At 36.5% G+C, this 19,006-nt stretch overlaps 2 protein-coding genes across 2 annotated transcripts; both read right to left on the reverse strand.

The window, feature by feature from the left end:
- Positions 1–5,368: 5,368 nt before the first annotated feature.
- On the reverse strand, positions 5,369–10,233 carry necap2 (NECAP endocytosis associated 2). The gene is made up of 8 exons (XM_053316664.1): positions 10,095–10,233; positions 8,936–9,036; positions 8,569–8,673; positions 7,767–7,848; positions 7,164–7,272; positions 6,772–6,916; positions 6,599–6,683; positions 5,369–6,471 (listed from the first exon to the last, which is right to left on the reverse strand). Exons 1-8 carry the CDS (start codon positions 10,187–10,189, stop codon positions 6,426–6,428), a joined length of 768 nt encoding a protein of 255 aa, XP_053172639.1. The 5' UTR covers positions 10,190–10,233; the 3' UTR covers positions 5,369–6,425.
- Positions 10,234–13,169: 2,936 nt separating this feature from the next.
- LOC128355270 (heme-binding protein 2-like) lies at positions 13,170–14,893 on the reverse strand. Its single transcript, XM_053315518.1, has 4 exons — positions 14,765–14,893; positions 14,528–14,654; positions 13,587–13,755; positions 13,170–13,341 (listed from the first exon to the last, which is right to left on the reverse strand). Exons 1-4 carry the CDS (start codon positions 14,891–14,893, stop codon positions 13,170–13,172), a joined length of 597 nt encoding a protein of 198 aa, XP_053171493.1.
- Positions 14,894–19,006: the final 4,113 nt, after the last annotated feature.

Consider the following 19,006-nt stretch of genomic DNA (forward strand, 5'->3'; position numbering starts at 1 on the left):
TATTTAAACACCTCCAGCGGAGAGGATTAACTCCCAGGAAATAAAACTACGTCCTCTCAAGCTGAACGATCGTCTTTTTTTCCCCCCAACGAGTTCGATAAATAAAAAAGGAGGAAGATGAAAACCTGAAGCTGGGTTATTTATTAGATGCTGCTGCAGCTGACGAAGTGACTTTGGTCGGAGAAGTGCAGAGAGTGACCGTCCTGCTCGCCTCCTCCAGGCAGGCAGAGATTAGACACAGAGGCAGCAGGATTAGTAGGTTTTAAGATGCACACCCCCACCCCCCACCCTCCACCCTCCACTACTCCACTCTCACTGCTGGCCTTTAAAACCCTCCACAGACCTACTACTATTCAGGTGCACAACAAAGAGGCTGAAATACAACTTTATCAGCCCCCCCTGAATCACTCTATTAAAGTAAAACATATAAGGACACTTTTCCATTTCTTCTTCAGGAGAACAGGAGAGGCCATGGGCCAGATATGTATGTTTTGATTTGTCAAGTTGTATGTATATATATATATATATATATATATATATATATATATATATATATATATATATATATATATATATATATACATATACATATATATTTATTTATTTAGTAAGTTAGTTAGTTGTGACAGCAGGTGTACGCATATGTGCAAACATTTAACAGCAAGCCATGAGTCCCAGCCTGTGTGACCGTATTTTTAGTAGGGCTGGGCCAAAAAAAAAAATCGATTTTTATATATCTGGCGATTTTTATTTATTTATTGATTTTTTTTCTTCTAAAGACCAGCTAAATGTAGCAGTTTAGTTTATTGTAAGAAGTTGGCGGATGAGAATGTTTTTTGTGAGGGCAGGTGCACAGTTTTAAAAATAAATCTCACAAACTTGTAAATATGACTTATGATGTATTATCAACTGTTTGGTTCAACCTGTTCTTGTTTAAGGAAAGAAAATCACAATAATTGAAATATAAAATCGCAATACTTTAATCAGAATCGCAATTTAAATCGAATCGGGGCCCAAAAATCGTTAGGAATGGAATCGGCACAAAAGCATGTAGGCCCAGCCCTAATTTTTACTGCCAATCCCACTGAGAATCAACAGCCATCTCTGAGCTCTTTGAGCTAATATTTTCACAGACGAAACCAAAACCATGCCAGTCTTTCCTCAAAGGCTGTTTCCCTTTCAAACCGTTGCTATGTCCTGTGCTGCTGCCTTTTGTTGATGTTATAGGGGGAGCTCACAAAATTAGCACCAAGCCACTGGTAAAATATGCAAGTAGTCAGCTAGATTTGCTTCATTTACCAGCCAAATAATAGTGGGAATCTATTGACTGGCTGGTAAAATTTAAACATTCATTCAATTTGACTGAGGGACAATGGAGTTAATATTTCTCTCTGTGTAATAGGGGGCATTTAAGTTAAGACATGTTTTAAAAGATTTAAAAAAAACCTTTTATAATAATTTGGGTCCAATATGGTTATTCCACACAAAAAAAACTTCAGTTACCTGTATAATGGACCACAGTCCACAACTGGCTCCAAACCAGTTGGGATGTCACAAATCCTGCTTGTAGATAGGCTACATGCTCAGCAGATGAATGTAAAAACTGCTTTTTAGTGTCAAACTCTGCACAATTAAACTACAACATTCAACTTGAGGAACATTAAGTGAAACACATGTTTCAGTGAAGGGGAACTTCTGCTGGTTTAGGTTGGTTAGGTTTAACGTCAACAGGGAAACAGAGTATTTGATGTGGTCTGAATATGTGGGCAGCAGCAAACAGAACTCAGCAAACAAAACACATAGAAATGATAATATTATGAATCATATTTCAAATGCACCTTTTATGTATTGTCTTTAAAGTCAACAAAATATGTTGTGGCTGTATTGTGTTGCTGAGTTAAATGGTGACATCAAGTTTCTGACTGGACGAGAGGTTGTACTGCTGACCTCATTATTCGCTGAAGCATCACTGCAACTTTTATAACGCAGTTTAAATTAAAAATATATCAGTCTAACATTCAGGGTTGTATAATACCATCATTTAATTTAAAACTACTTCCAAATACAATAGTAAACTTATAATAAAAACTACACAGATGATCTGTCAGTCTTTGGACATGGCTTCATGCTTATTTGATGTTATAAAATCTTTGAATACATGGATGTGCAGCAGCCTCAGAACAACAATGTTTTTGAAAAGGAGTCTCAATGTGAAACTGTTTTTCAGTAGCATTAAGCATTAGGATATCTGCACTGTACTACTTGGTGTTTGGATTGTCATAGTTACGAACAAAAGGACCATTGTGTCAATAGACCCCCAACAGAGCCTCACATACACACACACACACCAGACCATTGTCACTTTGGGGACATTACATAGACTTTATTCCCTCGAGACTCTCCAACTTGCATAATATTAACCTTAATCAATCATCTTTTTCCAAACTGAAGACAGCTTTTGTCCCCAGTTGGACAGGCCGCTTCAAATTAAGTGGTCCTAAATCTGAAATTTGTCTCCAAAAGTAGCCTATGAGAGATTACATACACACACATCTGTATTTCTATACTTGTGAGACCCCCGAGACAGCCCACTGAAGAAGTGAAGTGAAGTGTTTTTATCTTGAATTATTTGGTATCTGAATGTTTCAATGAAGTTTCTGCTTCATGATGATTGCTTGACTTTCATGTTGTTAATCTGTGAGGTGACATAGTTGCATAAAATCAAATCAAATCAAATCAAACTTTATTCAGTTTTAATTGCCTAACATCTGTAGCACCGCCAACTGGTGTAATAAAAACCATCAGGCACAGATTTCAGTGTGTGAGATGTGATTCCTGTGCCTGCTGAACTACACACCTGTTGATCCTTCATCTCCCAACCTCACCTCACTAAACTTGACTTTAACAGCCTTGAAGTTTTACAGCAATGAATAAACGGTATCGTCTCTTGTCAGTATCACCATCAGCTGCTTCCTCTCCAGCTCTTGTCTTTAACATCTCATTTTGGTGAACAAAAGGGAACTAGACTACTTTGCTTTTTTCATTCATCACCAACGACATCCCCAAAACAACACATTCATCCAAACAGACACGCCCGAGTTTTCAAAAGTATCTAAATGGAGGAGGAGGAGGAGGAGGAAGAGTGAGTAGGAGGAGGAGGAGGATGAGGAGGGAGAAGTAGGGGTTGATTATTAAACTGTGTAGCATCCAACTACATTAAGCAGCAGATGAATAAAGCCTGAATCTCGGTTTGAAAATGAAACGCATCGTATCCATCTACATCTCGCCGCCTGTGGCCAGTGAAAACAGCGTTTCCCTTTTCTATCCTCACCTCGATTCATCGATCTGTGGAGCTTCATTCTGCCGTCCCTCCATTCCTCTGAGATGATGGGATTTCAGATTAAAACCAAACTCGTAGCACATCCACACAAACTGAAGTTATAAACATATCCTGAGCTGCTTGCAGGCACTGTTGCCTTGTTCCGAAATCTTCTCCACGCTTTTTCCGGGGAGGGACTTCCAGTTCACACACAGCTGCAGCAGTCTCTGTGCGCAGCTCTTACTGACTGGATAGAAATACTCACAACACCACGCATCTCATTTCTGCCAAAATTTTCACTGCAAATAGGTGAGAATTACCCCCAAAATGATCCTGCACTGGTCAGATCTATAGGCTCAGAAAGTCTCAAATCCAAATCGTAATACTTGATCTTCAGTAAATTAGACATGTTTTTTCTTGCAGTAAATATTTTCTGTGAAGCAAGAGGCTCAGAGAATATTTTAAATACGTTTCTGAAGTGTGGCACGTTTCTACAAAATGTGTATTTGACTTTATACGTGTCAGTACTTGTTTAAAGATCCCCTCCAGGGATGATTTAAGACATTTAAAATAATCAGCTTGGAATAAAAATTTGAGTGTTATATATTTTCCACAAAACTTCTTCAAACATCTACCCTTTGTCCCTCTTTAAAATATCCAGAAACTATCAATAAATATACTATTTCTAGTTTTAAAGGTTAGAAACACAAGATGACTGCTAATTGATAGATAAGTCTGTTGTCAGTGTAGCTATATGTGTAGTGGTAGCTTCAACTTTCTACATAAAACCTTTGTATAATACTGGACCAGGACTGTCTCAAAACTAGTTGTGATGTCACAAATCATGCTCATGCACTTAAAGCCTTCAGCAGATGAAATGTGGAATCAGTAAAGCTCAAACTTTCAACTTAAGTTACAAGATGCAGAGACTTGTTTTAATGTGTGAGCCTGTGTTAATAATAATAATAATAATAATGACGATGATACATTTTATTTGTAGGGCACTTTTAACAATACTCAAAGACGCTTTACAGGAGCACGGTCAATTAAAAACAATAAAACCATATAGAATAAATAACAACACAATCAAAACATTGTGTTAGGGAAGGTGGGCCAGAGGATAATCAATATTATTTAAGGGGTCCCAGAAATTTAGCTATACCCTTGCATCTGGTGTCTTTTCTACATGGCCAAATCCAATGAGCAAAATATAAATAAATCACAGCTGCAACTGGGAAACTTTGGGATATTTTATTTAAAAAAAAAATATTACTGCATGCGTAGTTGATCATTAATGACGTCACGCTCAGAACGGTGTTTACGGAAGCGAACGTGGCAATAGCAACAGCTGGTGAAGTTACTAGTAGTATCATTTATGGTCTAATGTTAAAATGAACAGTGTGTGGCGGCAGCCGGCAAATTTGTGAGCGGGTGATGTTAAAAAGGAGGAAGAGGAGAAAGAAAATGAATACTTTAATGATGTCTTTATGCGGAGCATTAGCTGTGTGTTGCTCCAGAATAACGTCCAAGTCGCATTAAATGCGACCTGACTGTTAAACAAACAAATCGGATTCAGGTCACTTTTAGCTGTGGTGTGAACGTAGCCATAGTGATATTGTGCAGTTACAGGTCAAACATTTATTGCAAATTTTTTTATTAATTAAAAAAATAAATATGTAATTGCCTGTTCGATACATCAATAAAACCTGAGTGACCCACTTTTCCCATAATCTTTGAGCACGCCTGTTCGTAATATAAATTGTATTGTTTATGGTTTTAGAAGATAAAAAGTTGCCATTAAATCATCTTCAGTTCATGGACATAATTTCAACTTAACAATAAATCAGCTTTTAGTCAAACAGCCACATTTCTTACATGAATTAATACATTTCTGGTAGTGTCATTACTAACAATCCCTCTGTTTATGTTACTCATTAAACTCAGGTGTAAAACTAAAAGCTTTTAAACTTGATGGAGGATGACGTACTGCAGGTGTGAAGAGTTAATGTCAGGTAGACTGTCTATGCTTTACTTAAAAAAAAACAAGAGCAAATGAAATACATTGTTTATTTACAAGAAGACATAGGTTTACACTTTAGGGGTTTTTTTTTATCAGAAAGGCACTTGATCAAATACTTAATGCAAATTATCAATAAGATTAAGGAGATTTCAATTTGGTAAAAGGCAATTAAAAAAAAAAAAAGAAGCAAAAACACATGAGGCAAAGACAGATGAAGGGTGTATACCAAGATGAACATGAACACACACCAAGAAAACATGACACGGCAATCCTTTATCCAACACCACTGATTTAAAACAAATGCTGGTATATTTGATGAGGGCTAAAGAGCTTTAATGTAAAACTAATCATCAAATACTAATACCACCACGAATCATCTCAGCTTTGCAAGATTGCCTAAAATAAAAATTAAAACAAATCTTTTAAAAAAGGAAGATGGCAGAGTTACAAACAGAAAACAAAACACACATACATGGTTTAGAACAAAACAAATCATGGACACTTCACTAGGTAAACTATTTAATTTTCCCAAAAAAACAACAACCTTGAGATGAGTGATGCTGGTATAATGAGATAAATGACAGGAAAACAGGAGAGTGTAGGCATGATGTAAAGAAAAAGGGACATAAATCTGATTTAGGAAGTCAAAGAAAGAAAATAAGGGAACCATTCATTTAAAGGCAATGGATAAACATTTTCACCTGCTTAGTGTGTTCACACAACCTTTCCCTTCAAACATCAACATGCTCATTTGTCTCACAGAGAGCAGAGACTCCAATAGTGACAGGTGTAGTGATGACCTGACTATGAAAAAAATCAAAGACAGATCCTACTGCATAGCAATGAAGGGGACAAAGGGAAACGACTGTGAGAAATATGTACATTTTGCTGTTTGTTCCTCCCGAGTTTGTTGGTCGGCGAGCTACGGTCTGTGTGTACAGATTCTTTACAGAACGAGTGCAGCGAACGAGCCGCTCAAGTTTGCTAACAGTTCCCCACATTTTAGTTTCTTTTTCTTTTTTTGCCACAATCATCCTGTCCGTGGAATGTTTGGAACTTGAGTGTACGCACGTTTTCTCACCACACTCAACTAAACTGCACCCATCCTGACGCAACAGCATCTTTACTGGAGCTGTGGAGAAGAGGCGACGGGGACGTGAGAGGGATGATGGAGTGAGGACACGCACAAGAAAAAACAAAACACGAATATGACAGATGGATGGATGTGATGATATGACGCCGTCTTTAGAGAAACTTACTTGGAGCCTGCTGATGTGAAATCTCCCCACATGTCAGAGCTGGGCTGAGCAGCAGGAACGGGTGATCCGAAGTCTAAAAGAGCGGCTGAGTGAGGGGAAAAATAATCCTGAGTCAGTCTGATAAGTGTGAAGAAAAGGAAGAAAACATATAGATAGAAATACACAGTGATCACCAGTGTTTGTTGGTGCAGCTGGATCCGTCTGCTGGCCTCCAGGAGGTGGGATGATACCTCCAGCCTTCACTCCTGGTGGAGGTGGGAGCAGACCTCCACCCATGGGCCGCGGTTTGGCACCACCTGCCTCCTTCTTCTTGATGTTCTGTGATAGAGAGAATCAAGAGAGATTCTAAATGTCTTTATCTAACAAATAATGACTCTTTTCTTACTAAACTTTGTCTAAAATCAAAAGACCATAATGGAAGTGGCCCAGACCTGATATTACAAAAAAAAATAAAAAAGTTTGTGGTTTGAAAATTATTTTTTTCCCCTAAATATCAGATCTGAGTCACTTCAACAGGTAACATGACTGTAGTCCAGTTGACCATGTCACTGGGCTACATGCTCACCCCAATGCTGATCTTGATAGTCTGTCCTTCCTTGAAGCTCAGGTCCAGCTTAGGTGCAGCGCTCTGAGTAGCTTCCATTTTTGCAAGCTCACCTTCCTGCTTCACCCACCTTCAGAAAAAGAGTGTAACGATTATCAATGACATTAGTTCGGATAAATATACATTACTGGATTATTGCTGTAGCAGAACAAAGATAAAAAGACATCAACACATAAAGTTAATAGTTATAATAAATAATCAATATACAGGAGTACAAAGAATCTGTCTAATTAGAAGTATTTGTAATATTTAACATGCTGTTACAGATTTTTATAAATGACAAAAAGTAAAATATTGATGTGTCAAGTCTATCAGGAATCAAACACCATGTGCATGTTGCAGCAGACTGTGAGTAGGTCTCACTCTCATACTTATGAGCGAGTTTTAGCACTAAAATACTTTGTGAAATATTCTTACACCAAAAACCTAGGCGTCTTTAAGTGAGAACTGACACACACCCTATTTTTGGTTTCTCATAACTCTGGTAGATAGGGGAAACTTTGAGGAAGTTTTGTGAATACGGCCCCAGAAACTAAAGAGCCAGCATAAAGGAGGGGAACTTACTTAAAATGGTCTTGTAAAGCTACGTTGAAGTCAAATGAGTCTCCACGATCAGCAAAGCCAAGACCGATAAAAGCATGACGCCCTTTAAATAAACATACAAAAACACATTTAGATAACTTTTGCAACACATTTTTGATAAAACATACATGATATCCCTGCAATAAGATGTGTATAAAAAAGTCAAAGAGGAGCAGAAGACAACTGTAACAGAGATGGATCAAGTTTACACCATATTAACCCACATATAAGACTAAGTGAAGTCTTCCGGTGGAAACTGGGCTTTATATTTAATGATCAGGTAAATGCCATAAACAGATAGTACATGTTTGTAAAAACTCATCTACTGTCACCTTCAGTATTACAGTGACAGATGCTGCTGGGTCAAGTTAAACAAGTCTTCAGGAGTTCTGAAGGTATTTTTAAGATCATTGTGATCAACAATGAGTATTTCACTTTCATGGTCCAATCTGAATGCTGGTGCACTTTAAATGGAAACCAGAAGAACTTGTCATAATTAGTCTAATCTGAAATAAATTATAACATTTGGATTTTAATGGATTTGTTTTTTTAATAGTAGAACTACTGGGGGAGGGTCTTCCTGCTACATAAATGCAACATTACACTTAAGAATTTACAGTGTATCTCCATCTACTTTTATGGTTTATTTAATTCAAATGTTTATTATTTTATTCTTTAAATGGTCTTTTAATCAGTCATCTTATATTTGGACTAGTATGGTTACTAAATGCTCCATTAACGCTCCATCAATGTTTGTTCATTAGTTAACATGAAAGCTGCTTACCATTGCCGTCCTCTATCCGGATCACAAAGTACCTGCTGGAGTCTGTAACTGCTTCAACGATACTTCCTGGATACTGATCCACTGGAGCCTGGGCAAACAGCTCTCCTGCAAAGAGCACATTCACAGACATCTGTGTGATCAGGGTCAGTTTCTGTGTTGAAAGTAATAAAGTAAAAATGTGTGGATGAAAAGGACAACACAAGGTAGCAAAGTTTGTTGTCCGTTGTTTTAAATCACACTGTGACAAAGTTGTTATGATGGATGAAACAGTGAGATAAGCAAGATGCTGGCAGGTGTTACAGTGAATTATAAAGAAGACACAAAAATATCACATATAGTGATTTACGTTAGATTTTTTTCCATCTACCTGTATTTTTGTCCTCTAACTTGATGTAGGCTATCTTGCCTTTGGCTGTGATTTTCATCCTGCCGCTCCATGCAGGCTCATCCAGCTTCCAGTCGGCAGCACTGAAACACAGACAAACACAAAGACTGAGTATGAAAGTAGTTTGTGATCCTCACTTAAGGAAACAGCTGACTTCATCACAAAGCAGCTGCAGCTTTTATAACAGCAGGAGGAAGTGAAATTGAAGGAATGCGAACACGAGAATGCGAACATGAGACATTCATGGACACAGTGATCTTTTTTTTGCAGCCAACTAAAGAAAAGTAAAACTGTAAATGTCAGCCAAAATTACTCTGGAAACTGCAAAAGTCTAAAAAAATTGTGCACCCCTTCAAGTCTATTGGCTCCTTTAAACACATCCTATGGGTGCTCTGATGTAACATATGTGATACCAGTGGATCTTTTAAAGCTTTAGGCCCTAAATCCTTGTCGGCTGATTTTCAATGTACAGAAACAAACTGTGAGGGAAGGGAGACGTAAATGTACTGTCCAAATGAGGTTTGTAAAACACTATAAACATGTCCTGAAAGTTGTTTTTTCAGACCAAAACATTTTGCATCAGTTTCTTTATGAAAACAGACAAACAATATCCTGAGTGGGCTGCTTATGAGCAGCGATAAAATGTACATGAATTATGAGTACATGAAGTCTCCGCTGCACAGACAGGCGCACTAGGCATTAGCTTTTATATCCTGCATCCATTATCGGACAGAGTACCGAGTCGTTTTTTTAAACGTCTAGATATGAAGTTATCTGCAATGTCATCATTTCAAACATCTCCCACGACTTAAAAGTTAACTTTTTGATAACGGCAGGTGTGAGCCACAGGTAAAGATAAAGTCTGGGTGACGGTGTCAGATTAACCTAAACACAGGTTAAGCTAACGCACTGCGGTCAATTTGTGTTTCAAAATAGCGAGTTTTTTTGCGCATCTAGCCAGCTTTACCATTTAAGTTTAATAATTTGTAGCATCTGGTCGAGTGGACGGGAAACATCCGACACACTATAACCACACAAAGTTATAAGAAACAAACTTGTGTCCTTATAACTGTCCGACAATGGGTGCATGGCATTAGCTAGCTGACTCGTCAGTAATCGCAGCTATCGTTTGTTATCTTACCGATATCCACGGTTTGTGGCCCGCGGTGGGATCCGGTAAACATGAACCTCGGGCTTCACGCAGAGCATCGACTCATAAGCGTTATCTTCTGCCATTTTGTCAAGTGTCTCACTAACTAAAAACCAACTTCCGACTTTGAGCGCTCTGGTTGTTCTAGATGGTAACCTTGATTTGCAGTAACTCTCGCGAGATGTATATCAAGCGAACTAAAACCGAGGTCTTTCCCTACTCCTCCTGACCAAGTAGTTTCTGTACTTGAACCTAATCGGATTTTAATCACACCGTTGTAAAATCACAAAACATGCTTATTTTGAGAAAAATTACAAAAAACTAGTCAAAATCTCGCGAGAGTATTACAAATCTAGGGTTACCGTCTTGGCGCTGCTGCTTTCAATGGACACTTTTGCTATAACGACCCAACAAACTGGCAGCTGTGCCCGCTTCAAACAGCGCCGCGTCCGGTGAGGAAGGTTTGAGCACAAAATGAAGCTCCCACAATAATATGTTCCTGCAATGCCGAGGCTGCAGTTTCAGGACAGCTGCAGTTTCAGGATCTCATTTCTAGGACCTTAGTTTTAAAGGTTAATTCCACCCAATTATTACTTTCGGTCTATTTACTTATAGTTTTAAAGGTTATCTTCACCCCAACAACTACTCTCAGTTTTGTAATTCAACTTGGTTGCTAAGATGTGCATGTTTGTGTAATTAGCATAATTAACTCATTATCAGGTCAAATAAAGTTGGAATCGTATGCTATGCTATGCTCTTTGCAGTTAATAGATCTCAACCAGATATTTAAACGGATATAGTTATAGTTTTCTTATATATATGTTTCATTAATACACATTTTTCACACCATTGTTTTATCTCTCTCACACATACGCACACGCACACATCCCGAAACTGCGGTGGTCGTGAAACTGCAGCCTCCGGTATTGCAGGAATCCCCTACTCAATGAAGCAACAGATAACAGTAGGCCTATATGACAGTATCTTACTCCCACAGCCACAACGATAGTTACATGTTGTTAAAGATAATTCTCATTATCGGGAACGACCCCAATTGTTTATTTGTTTATTTATTGCACATAAAGGGGAAAAAAGTACTTAAGAAATTACTTAAGAAAAGAAAACAATAACTAACAAAAGAGAAATGTGCAGAAGGAGCAAATAAAAACCATAGGGCGTGAGACATACAACATAAAAACTTAAAGAGTAAAGAAATACAGACAAATACATACAAAAGCTAAACAAAAACATAATAAACTAAGGTGTTACATATGGGGTGCCGTTTGTAAAGCGGCTCACGCTGAAAATAACAGCAACATTTTGTCACATTTAGCTTCAAACAATGTTTAAAAAACTGGTGTGAATTTTTGAGAGTCACTTTTTTGCACATTTACAACAATATTTGTCAACTTAGAGATATTTTAAATATTTAAATCCAAATGTTAAATGTTAGATTTAAATGCTAAATCTAAATCTAAATGTTAAATGTAAATCTAAATGTTAAATCTAAATCTAAATGTTAAATCTAAATGTTAAATCTAAATGTTAAATCTAAATGTTAAATCTGAATCTAAATCTAAATGTTAAATCTAAATCTAAATGTTACATTTAAATATTAAATCTAAATCTAAATGTTAAATCTAAATCTAAATGTTACATTTAAATATTAAATCTAAATCTAAATGTTAAATCTAAATCTAAATCTAAATGTTACATTTAAATGTTAAATCTAAATCTAAATGTTAAATCTAAATCTAAATCTAAATGTTAAATCTAAATGTTTCGAGTGAAACTAAATATTTAGCTAATATGCAAATTCAAATGCCGGTAACAGGAAGTACCAAAATAAAAGCTCGAGGAGGTCAACGTGTGTTTATAGTGGCAAATAATGAATAAACCCCATCTTATCCGGGGAAATGGACTCTTGGACATGGATTATCGTGATAATAACTACCTAAAATAAGAAACACGGTTGGAGAAACTTTATTTGAATTTGAGCATTATTTCTATACACTCCAGGTGTAAATTTAAGACTTATTCAATGTCACATAATGATATGTATGCATTCAAACTTTACACATCTTGTTAGGACGAATGATGACAAGTGACTGATTGTACATGACTGAACACATCATGTGATCCAGTATGTGACAGCAAGTTTGTTAGTCATACTTACATCACCATCTAGTTTTGAATATTTGGCACTGCACCCAAAGTGCAGGAACTAATCAGTTTGTGTTTCTCCCGATCATTTGTGACCCACTGTACATAAATGTGTACATACATAGGTAGGGGTAGGCTACTGTACCTATATAAATGTCATCAAAAATATTGTATTCCAAAATATTGTGTTCATTTTGACTTGAGCCTTCATACATTGGTTTTAATCCATGTAAAGATGGCTGAATGTGAATGATTATCTTCCATGCCCTTTTTCTCAACATTATGTTTGATGACAGCCAAACTTTGAAAGAGCATATCTCACTGAATATTTGGTGTAGAAAGATATTGATAAATATTGTTAATATTGGTAAAATTGGTAGTTTTGGCAGAAAGTCCCTTAAAGGCTAATCTATACTTAACACTCTATAGAAAACAGGAAGGAACAGCTTGTAAAAAGAGAATACACTTACCACACACACAAACCAAGATGAAACTGTCAGTTTATTATTTCTTTAAGACAAGTACAGATGTTTATCAGCATGTTTTAGCACATATGTTGGGAACAAGAAACTGATAACACAACTCCTCACTAGTATGCATCAAGTGAGAAGAGCTGCTGCTTAAAACTCTGGCAGATTTACAACATTCCTGAAACTAGTTTCTTTCATGCAACACAAGCATCCGAAAATGTGTGTCTGCTGGCTACTGGCAGTACAACAGGTGTATTTGTTTCACTGCAGTAAGGTAGAATACAAGTGCAATACATGTTAAAAGTGCTAATAATTATGCTACATTATACTTGGGTTTCCAGTAAACAAGGACACAATAAAGACAGTATAGAGGAACCACAATGATTATATGACATAACCCAGTATTGGGTTAGACTGATGATATCTGTTGACATCAGACAGCGAGGATCCAGATCTCATTGTGATGAGTAAAAGAGATGTAGTGGTCATAGCCAACTCCAGAGTAAGTGTTGGGATCAAAGGTTTTCCCAGCTTTAGCCAAAGCCTCACGGAGTAGTTTTGCATTTTCTTGACCTGACTCAATGCTTGGAAATCCACCGAATACCCTTTTATATGAAATGGAAACAATGACAGAACACAATGATAAAGTTAGTTTCAGATTACAATAAATACTTTGTCAAATTTATTCTATGTGTTTCTTGTCTTTCATTTTCTATGTTTATCCTGTTTTTAGTCTGTTTTGTCTAATTACTGTTTAGTAGTTTGTGAACTGTTTTCAGGTATAATCCAAGTGTTGGAACGTCAGTTGGGTCTCCAGGAGAACACTGAGTTGTAAGTAACTGCTGCTCACCTGACATAGACAGTGTCTTCAGGTCTGCTTTGCAGTGTGACTGACTCATCAGTGTTTTCAGGTGTTTTTGTACCAGGAGGAACAAACCAAGACATAGACACAGCGGAGCTATCTTCCCCTTCTGTGACAGTGATCAGACGAGGCCAGACGTCATCAGAGATTTCATAACCTGAAGGAGATAAACATGGTAGAAGATGGTCAGATCTTTACATACCAACCAACAACAATACCCTTGTGACTGCAAGAATGAAAGCAAGTTTCAAGAGAATGTGACTGATTGTATTGTCAACTGTTACAAAACTTGAAAGAGTTCAAATATTTCTTGATGATGAAATCTGTTCAAATGTAAATATTTCTGTAAAATTGTTTCAAATTTCAACATTTCTGGAATGTAAAACTTGTGAAAAATTAAACAATATATATTTAATTTGTACATATTCAAGCATTTCTTGAAGGTAAATTCCTTTATTGTTATTGTACTTGTGTGTCCAATGAAAATCAGGTGCACTTTCTGAGTGGAGCTAGTGTAAAACTCAATGTGAGACTTCATCTTAGTGGTTTCTCTACCTTTTTGTTCTCCTGTCAGTAATCTATCTCACCCATTGATAAGATCACAGCTTGATCATCTTTACTGAAGTTGCAACAACAAATGAAACATAAAACTATTGTTTAGTTCTGTTGTTTTCATAGGGGCGTGACTCAGATACAGTACAATAGATAATAAATGACATTTCACAGCTGATGCTTTGATTTTCACATACATGTTGTAACAGGAATTTGTTCATTAATGCTCAACATAATAAATCTTATTATTCTAGTGATATTCCAGTTTCACTTGTTTAACAACAGCACATTGCTGGCATCCTGTTCCAACAATCTCCCAGTATCACAAAACTGAACTACTGTATGACTCAAACATTTGGTTACAGATGATGACATACCTGCTTCATTTTGTTTCTGGCAGTAATTCTTCAGCCTTGAAAATGCAGCCATTAAATCGCTGCTCTTACTGCTTTCTACCTTGGTGGTAATCCATTCAGTGGCAACATACAAACGCTCCTCAAAATCCTGCAGACAACAGCAACATCAAGTAGTTCTTATGAATACACTCTAAGACCAGACCAACAGTGTGGTGTGTATATGTGTGTGTGTGTGTGTGTGTGTTTGTTGAAACTTACCTGGTTTGTCTCAACCACTTTGAATTCAGGACATTTTTTCTGATGGCAAAAGCCTGGAGGCGTCCACTTCTGTCCTTTGCATGAGGACACCAGGACAAGAGCTACGAAAACCAACAGCGTCTTTTCCATCCTGCTGGACTCACTCAAAGTGAAAGCACAGATGCAGCTACTGACTCAAGAAGTGGAAGATAATGTCACACCTCAAGTTTCCAGTTTATCAGGTCACATAGAGACACTCCCGCATTGTTTTTCCTCTTGGCAGGCACAAGGGGAATTTTATCACAGCCACACTGTCATGAAGTTTGACATGTAGTTATTTTTGACTAATAGTGAAAGAATAAGTCAATCCATGTGAATGTGTCTTTATGATTTCTTGATTTCATGCACATGCTTCAAGTCAGTGAGGACTGGAACTTGTTGTACCATCTCCTGGCTCTTACTGTTCAGTGAGGAGTTTTGTGATACAGAAGTCGACACATGCACACAGTACTGCAGGAAGAAGAGAACCAGATATACTGTAGATGTTATCTGTCTTTTGTTTGTTTCATCACTTCACAACATGTCACTGCATTTAGATATTTACTGGTCGTTTTTTTTTCAAATTCAACTTTATTAATACTAAAAATTATACAATTTGTATTATTTCCCCTTATTGACATGTTAATTAATATTTTAATAATATATTAATATTTATATTAATGTTTTATTTTGCTTAGGGTGTGTCAGTAGCTGCTTTTTGTCTCTATTTATTGTTTCTTGTTAATCATGCTAGCAGTGTGGCTTTGGGGATTCCAAGGTTGGTCGTTCTTTCATTTTTGTTCCAGATCGAAATGCTACATGACAAATATTAGATGGATTGCCATAAAATTTGGTATATAAACTCATGTTTCACACGAGATTAATTGTATTAATTGTTTATCAAGTTGCATCATTCATTTCCAACATTTTCCAAATTTTCACTTGTCAAGTACTTTTTTTTAGTAGCTTACAGTTTACAGCCATGTCAGAATAAGAAAAAGGCACAAGTATATATTGACCACCAACACCATTCACTCATCAATGACAGCGATCAGTTTCTAGGTCTTATCATTCACATATATGAGGGAAAGCACCAGACCAAAAGTTAAATGAGAGATATTTTGAAATTATATTATTTCAAAGTTTTAACATCATTACATTCAGTTGTTGTCCTGCCTTACTCCTCTTTCTCCTCATTGCATGCATGCAGACATTTTCTTGCTCATTCTGGACAGTCTGCATTTACTTTGTGCAATATGTCATTTTGGTACAGTCTGAACCCTGGAAACATCTATGAAAACATGAAAAGAAGAAAGAAACGGTAAAACCATGTGCTGATAAATCAAGAGGCTGTTATACAGACAGAATTCCCGAGATTGTTCATTCAAAGATGACATGACACCACATTTCAACTTAATTTTTATTAGCACAATGTCTTTCTGAGAAAGAAATTTAAACACATTATCATAAAACATCAACAGCTCAAATTTTAGAGACCTGTATACCCACATTATCCAGGTGGTTACACTCATTCTCCTCCCTTCAAAATATGACCCTGACAGACTTTTCTAGACAGAAATGGTCCGTCAAAGAAGAGTATTTGTATTTGTCTTTAAACATGTCTGGAGGAGATTTTTAAACTTGTCAGTAGTGATACCTTACAGCTACAGCAGATGGCACAACACTAAAATGCATCACGAGAGAGGGATATGACACAGTGTAACCAATACAGTGTGTGTCAAAACTAGAGACAGTCCTCACCAGAAAAGAAAACAGATCTTTGTTTATGTATTTCTGAATAGCAACCTTTTGTGGCCATCTGGCAGAGAAGTTTACATCCAAGTAACAAAGCCTTCTAGGCATAGTAGTTATGACTCTTGTCTACCTGGAGCAGGGAGAGAATGAGGTAATATTATTCTACGATAAATAATGGGGTGGATGTATGCATCACCAAAATGTGAGACGTCAACAAAAAAAAAACAAAATCAAAGTTATTTCAGAAAAGTAAGACATTTATAATATCTATTTTTGTATGTATAAGATATGTTTGTACTTCAAAAAAGAATCCTAATGGTAGAAAGCTCAACCCACACCAAGAAAACAGTTTATACAGTTTATATTTAGTGTTATATATTACATGTTAGATTTATCAGGTATACAGCCAATGATGCATAAAGAAAGCACTATTGTAATAACAAGTACATTTAAATGAACATTTATGTTATCCATAAATAATCCCAGAAATCATCCCAACTACATATCAACCACAAGGTAGTTAAAATAAGATTAAAAAAGTCCTACAAATATTGCCACAGCACACAGTGATCAGCAGGAGTTTGACCTCCAACCCTCCGTTTTACAATTTAATACATTTCAAGCTTATCACCTGTACTTCAAATCATACCAGAGACTGCATATCTGAACAATTATTAATGTAGATACTGAAAAATCAGAGCATCAGGTGAGGTGGTGCCACATTGCTCAACCTAGCATAGTTACAGTTAGCATACCTCAGATTCAAAGTTTGATTAAATGAATTCCTGTAACATGGATAGTAAGACAATAAAACACAACCACCTCAATAAAATGTTCATAAAACATTTGTTGGAGGTGGAGTCATGTTCTACTCTACATCAACATAAAACATTATACCTCTGCTTATACCTTTCGCTAACCTATATTGTGGCTTTGACACATTTGAGAAATGCTCTCTGTTCTTTCAGGATGAACTACCACAGGATTTGGTTTAAAAAAGGAGATGTATTTTTTCTTATCTCTTGTTATCCCTTTATCGAACCTTGTGTTCATTTTCTACCTGCTAGTTCCACTCCTTCATTCATGTACATGGAATCAAATTGTCTTTCTTTGAGGACTATTTTGATTTGTTCCTTAACCCATGTAGATGTTTTCTCAATGGTATTTTCCTCCTTGGGAATGGCAGCATCACCTGGATGTAGTATGGGATAACAGCAAATTACAATTTAGTCCACTGATTACATAGTAATATTTATGTGTGCTGTAAAAGCTGTGGAATGGGATGGGACAGTAGCATCCCATTGACTTTAATTCATCAACCCACTGTGATGTAATGAAGCATGAGGCTACTCTTTTATTTCCCAAATACATATTGTTCCAAATGAGTAAACACCTTAACACACTTGTTTACAGCACTTCTTCAGCAAATCTTTAGTCTGTCACAATCTCACTCACTGTGACCTGTATGGAAGCCCAAACATACAACAGGAACATTTTTTTTGTCAGAAATGCCACTCATACTACAGTATGCTAGCTCCATGACAGCAATATCTGTTGGTCCATCACTTTGGTGTCGACGGAAATATCTCAACAATTATTGGATAGATAATACAAAATGCTGAAGTACAAATGTGTTGTAACATACCTGCTGACAAGTATGACAGCAGTGTCACTGTGAGCATGTTACCATGTTAATATTAGAGTTTAGCACAAACTACAACTGTGCCCAAGTGCTTCATAGAGCTGCTAGCATGGCTGTACTGTAGACTCAGTTTTGTTGTATTTTAATCATTTCTAACTTTTCATCTATTTTTAAACTTCCTGGCAAAAATGGACTTATGGACTGTGACATATACAGTGAAAAATGTTCAAGAAAGACAAAGACAATAGTTCAATGTGTACAATCAGTAAAAATACTTACGACCAAAAGCTTTCTTCTCAGTGAAGTATCTGCGAAAGACGTAATCCATCAGTTGATCTTCTCTCCTGCTCCACTCTCTTTCAAACAGCTGCTTCCATTCAGGTTTGAATGTGTCATTTTCACAAATGATTGACACAATATCTGAATAAAATCAAAATAAAAAATGTTTTTGTTTTTTAAAATAAAGCAACCAAAGACACTGTTACACAACATTACATTACAAAAAAGGGAGAAACTGTCAGTGAATGTTTTTGTTGGTTTTTTATAGCCTAGAGGTGACAAAAATTAATTTTGAGGTGAATTACAGTACAGTATATGCCATTTTGAGTCTCTTGGCTTTAAATAGATGTAAACATTAAATGTAACCAGTGAGTATAACTTTTTATGTCTTTCAGTAGAGACACATTTTGGGGAAGGAAACATATTCTTTCTGAAAACCTTTCTGAAAATACATGATATAAGAATTAAATGTGCAATTTGATATTTTTTTATATTTATTTGATATTTTTTCAAAATGTTTCCAACCCTAACTTTAACGAAATCGGTAG

The sequence above is a fragment of the Scomber japonicus genome, chromosome 3 (genome assembly GCF_027409825.1).
Source record: "Scomber japonicus isolate fScoJap1 chromosome 3, fScoJap1.pri, whole genome shotgun sequence".
NCBI classification, from domain to species: Eukaryota; Metazoa; Chordata; class Actinopteri; order Scombriformes; family Scombridae; genus Scomber; species Scomber japonicus.

Bases quoted from the DNA above. Each gene is read 5' to 3' on its own strand.
- necap2 (XM_053316664.1), bottom strand. From the start codon at position 10,189: ATGGCAGAAGATAACGCTTATGAGTCGATGCTCTGCGTGAAGCCCGAG. The intron at 7,273-7,766 runs GTAAGTTCCCCT...CTTTTTCTGAAG, and splicing joins GCTTTACAAGACCATTTTAA to GTGGGTGAAGCAGGAAGGTG. The intron at 6,684-6,771 runs GTGATCACTGTG...CCCCTCACTCAG, and splicing joins AGCTGCACCAACAAACACTG to CCGCTCTTTTAGACTTCGGA.
- LOC128355270 (XM_053315518.1), bottom strand. From the start codon at position 14,893: ATGGAAAAGACGCTGTTGGTTTTCGTAGCTCTTGTCCTGGTGTCCTCA. The intron at 14,655-14,764 runs GTAAGTTTCAAC...TGTTGTCTGCAG, and splicing joins AAGTGGTTGAGACAAACCAG to GATTTTGAGGAGCGTTTGTA. The intron at 13,342-13,586 runs GTGAGCAGCAGT...TTCATATAAAAG, and splicing joins GAAGACACTGTCTATGTCAG to GGTATTCGGTGGATTTCCAA.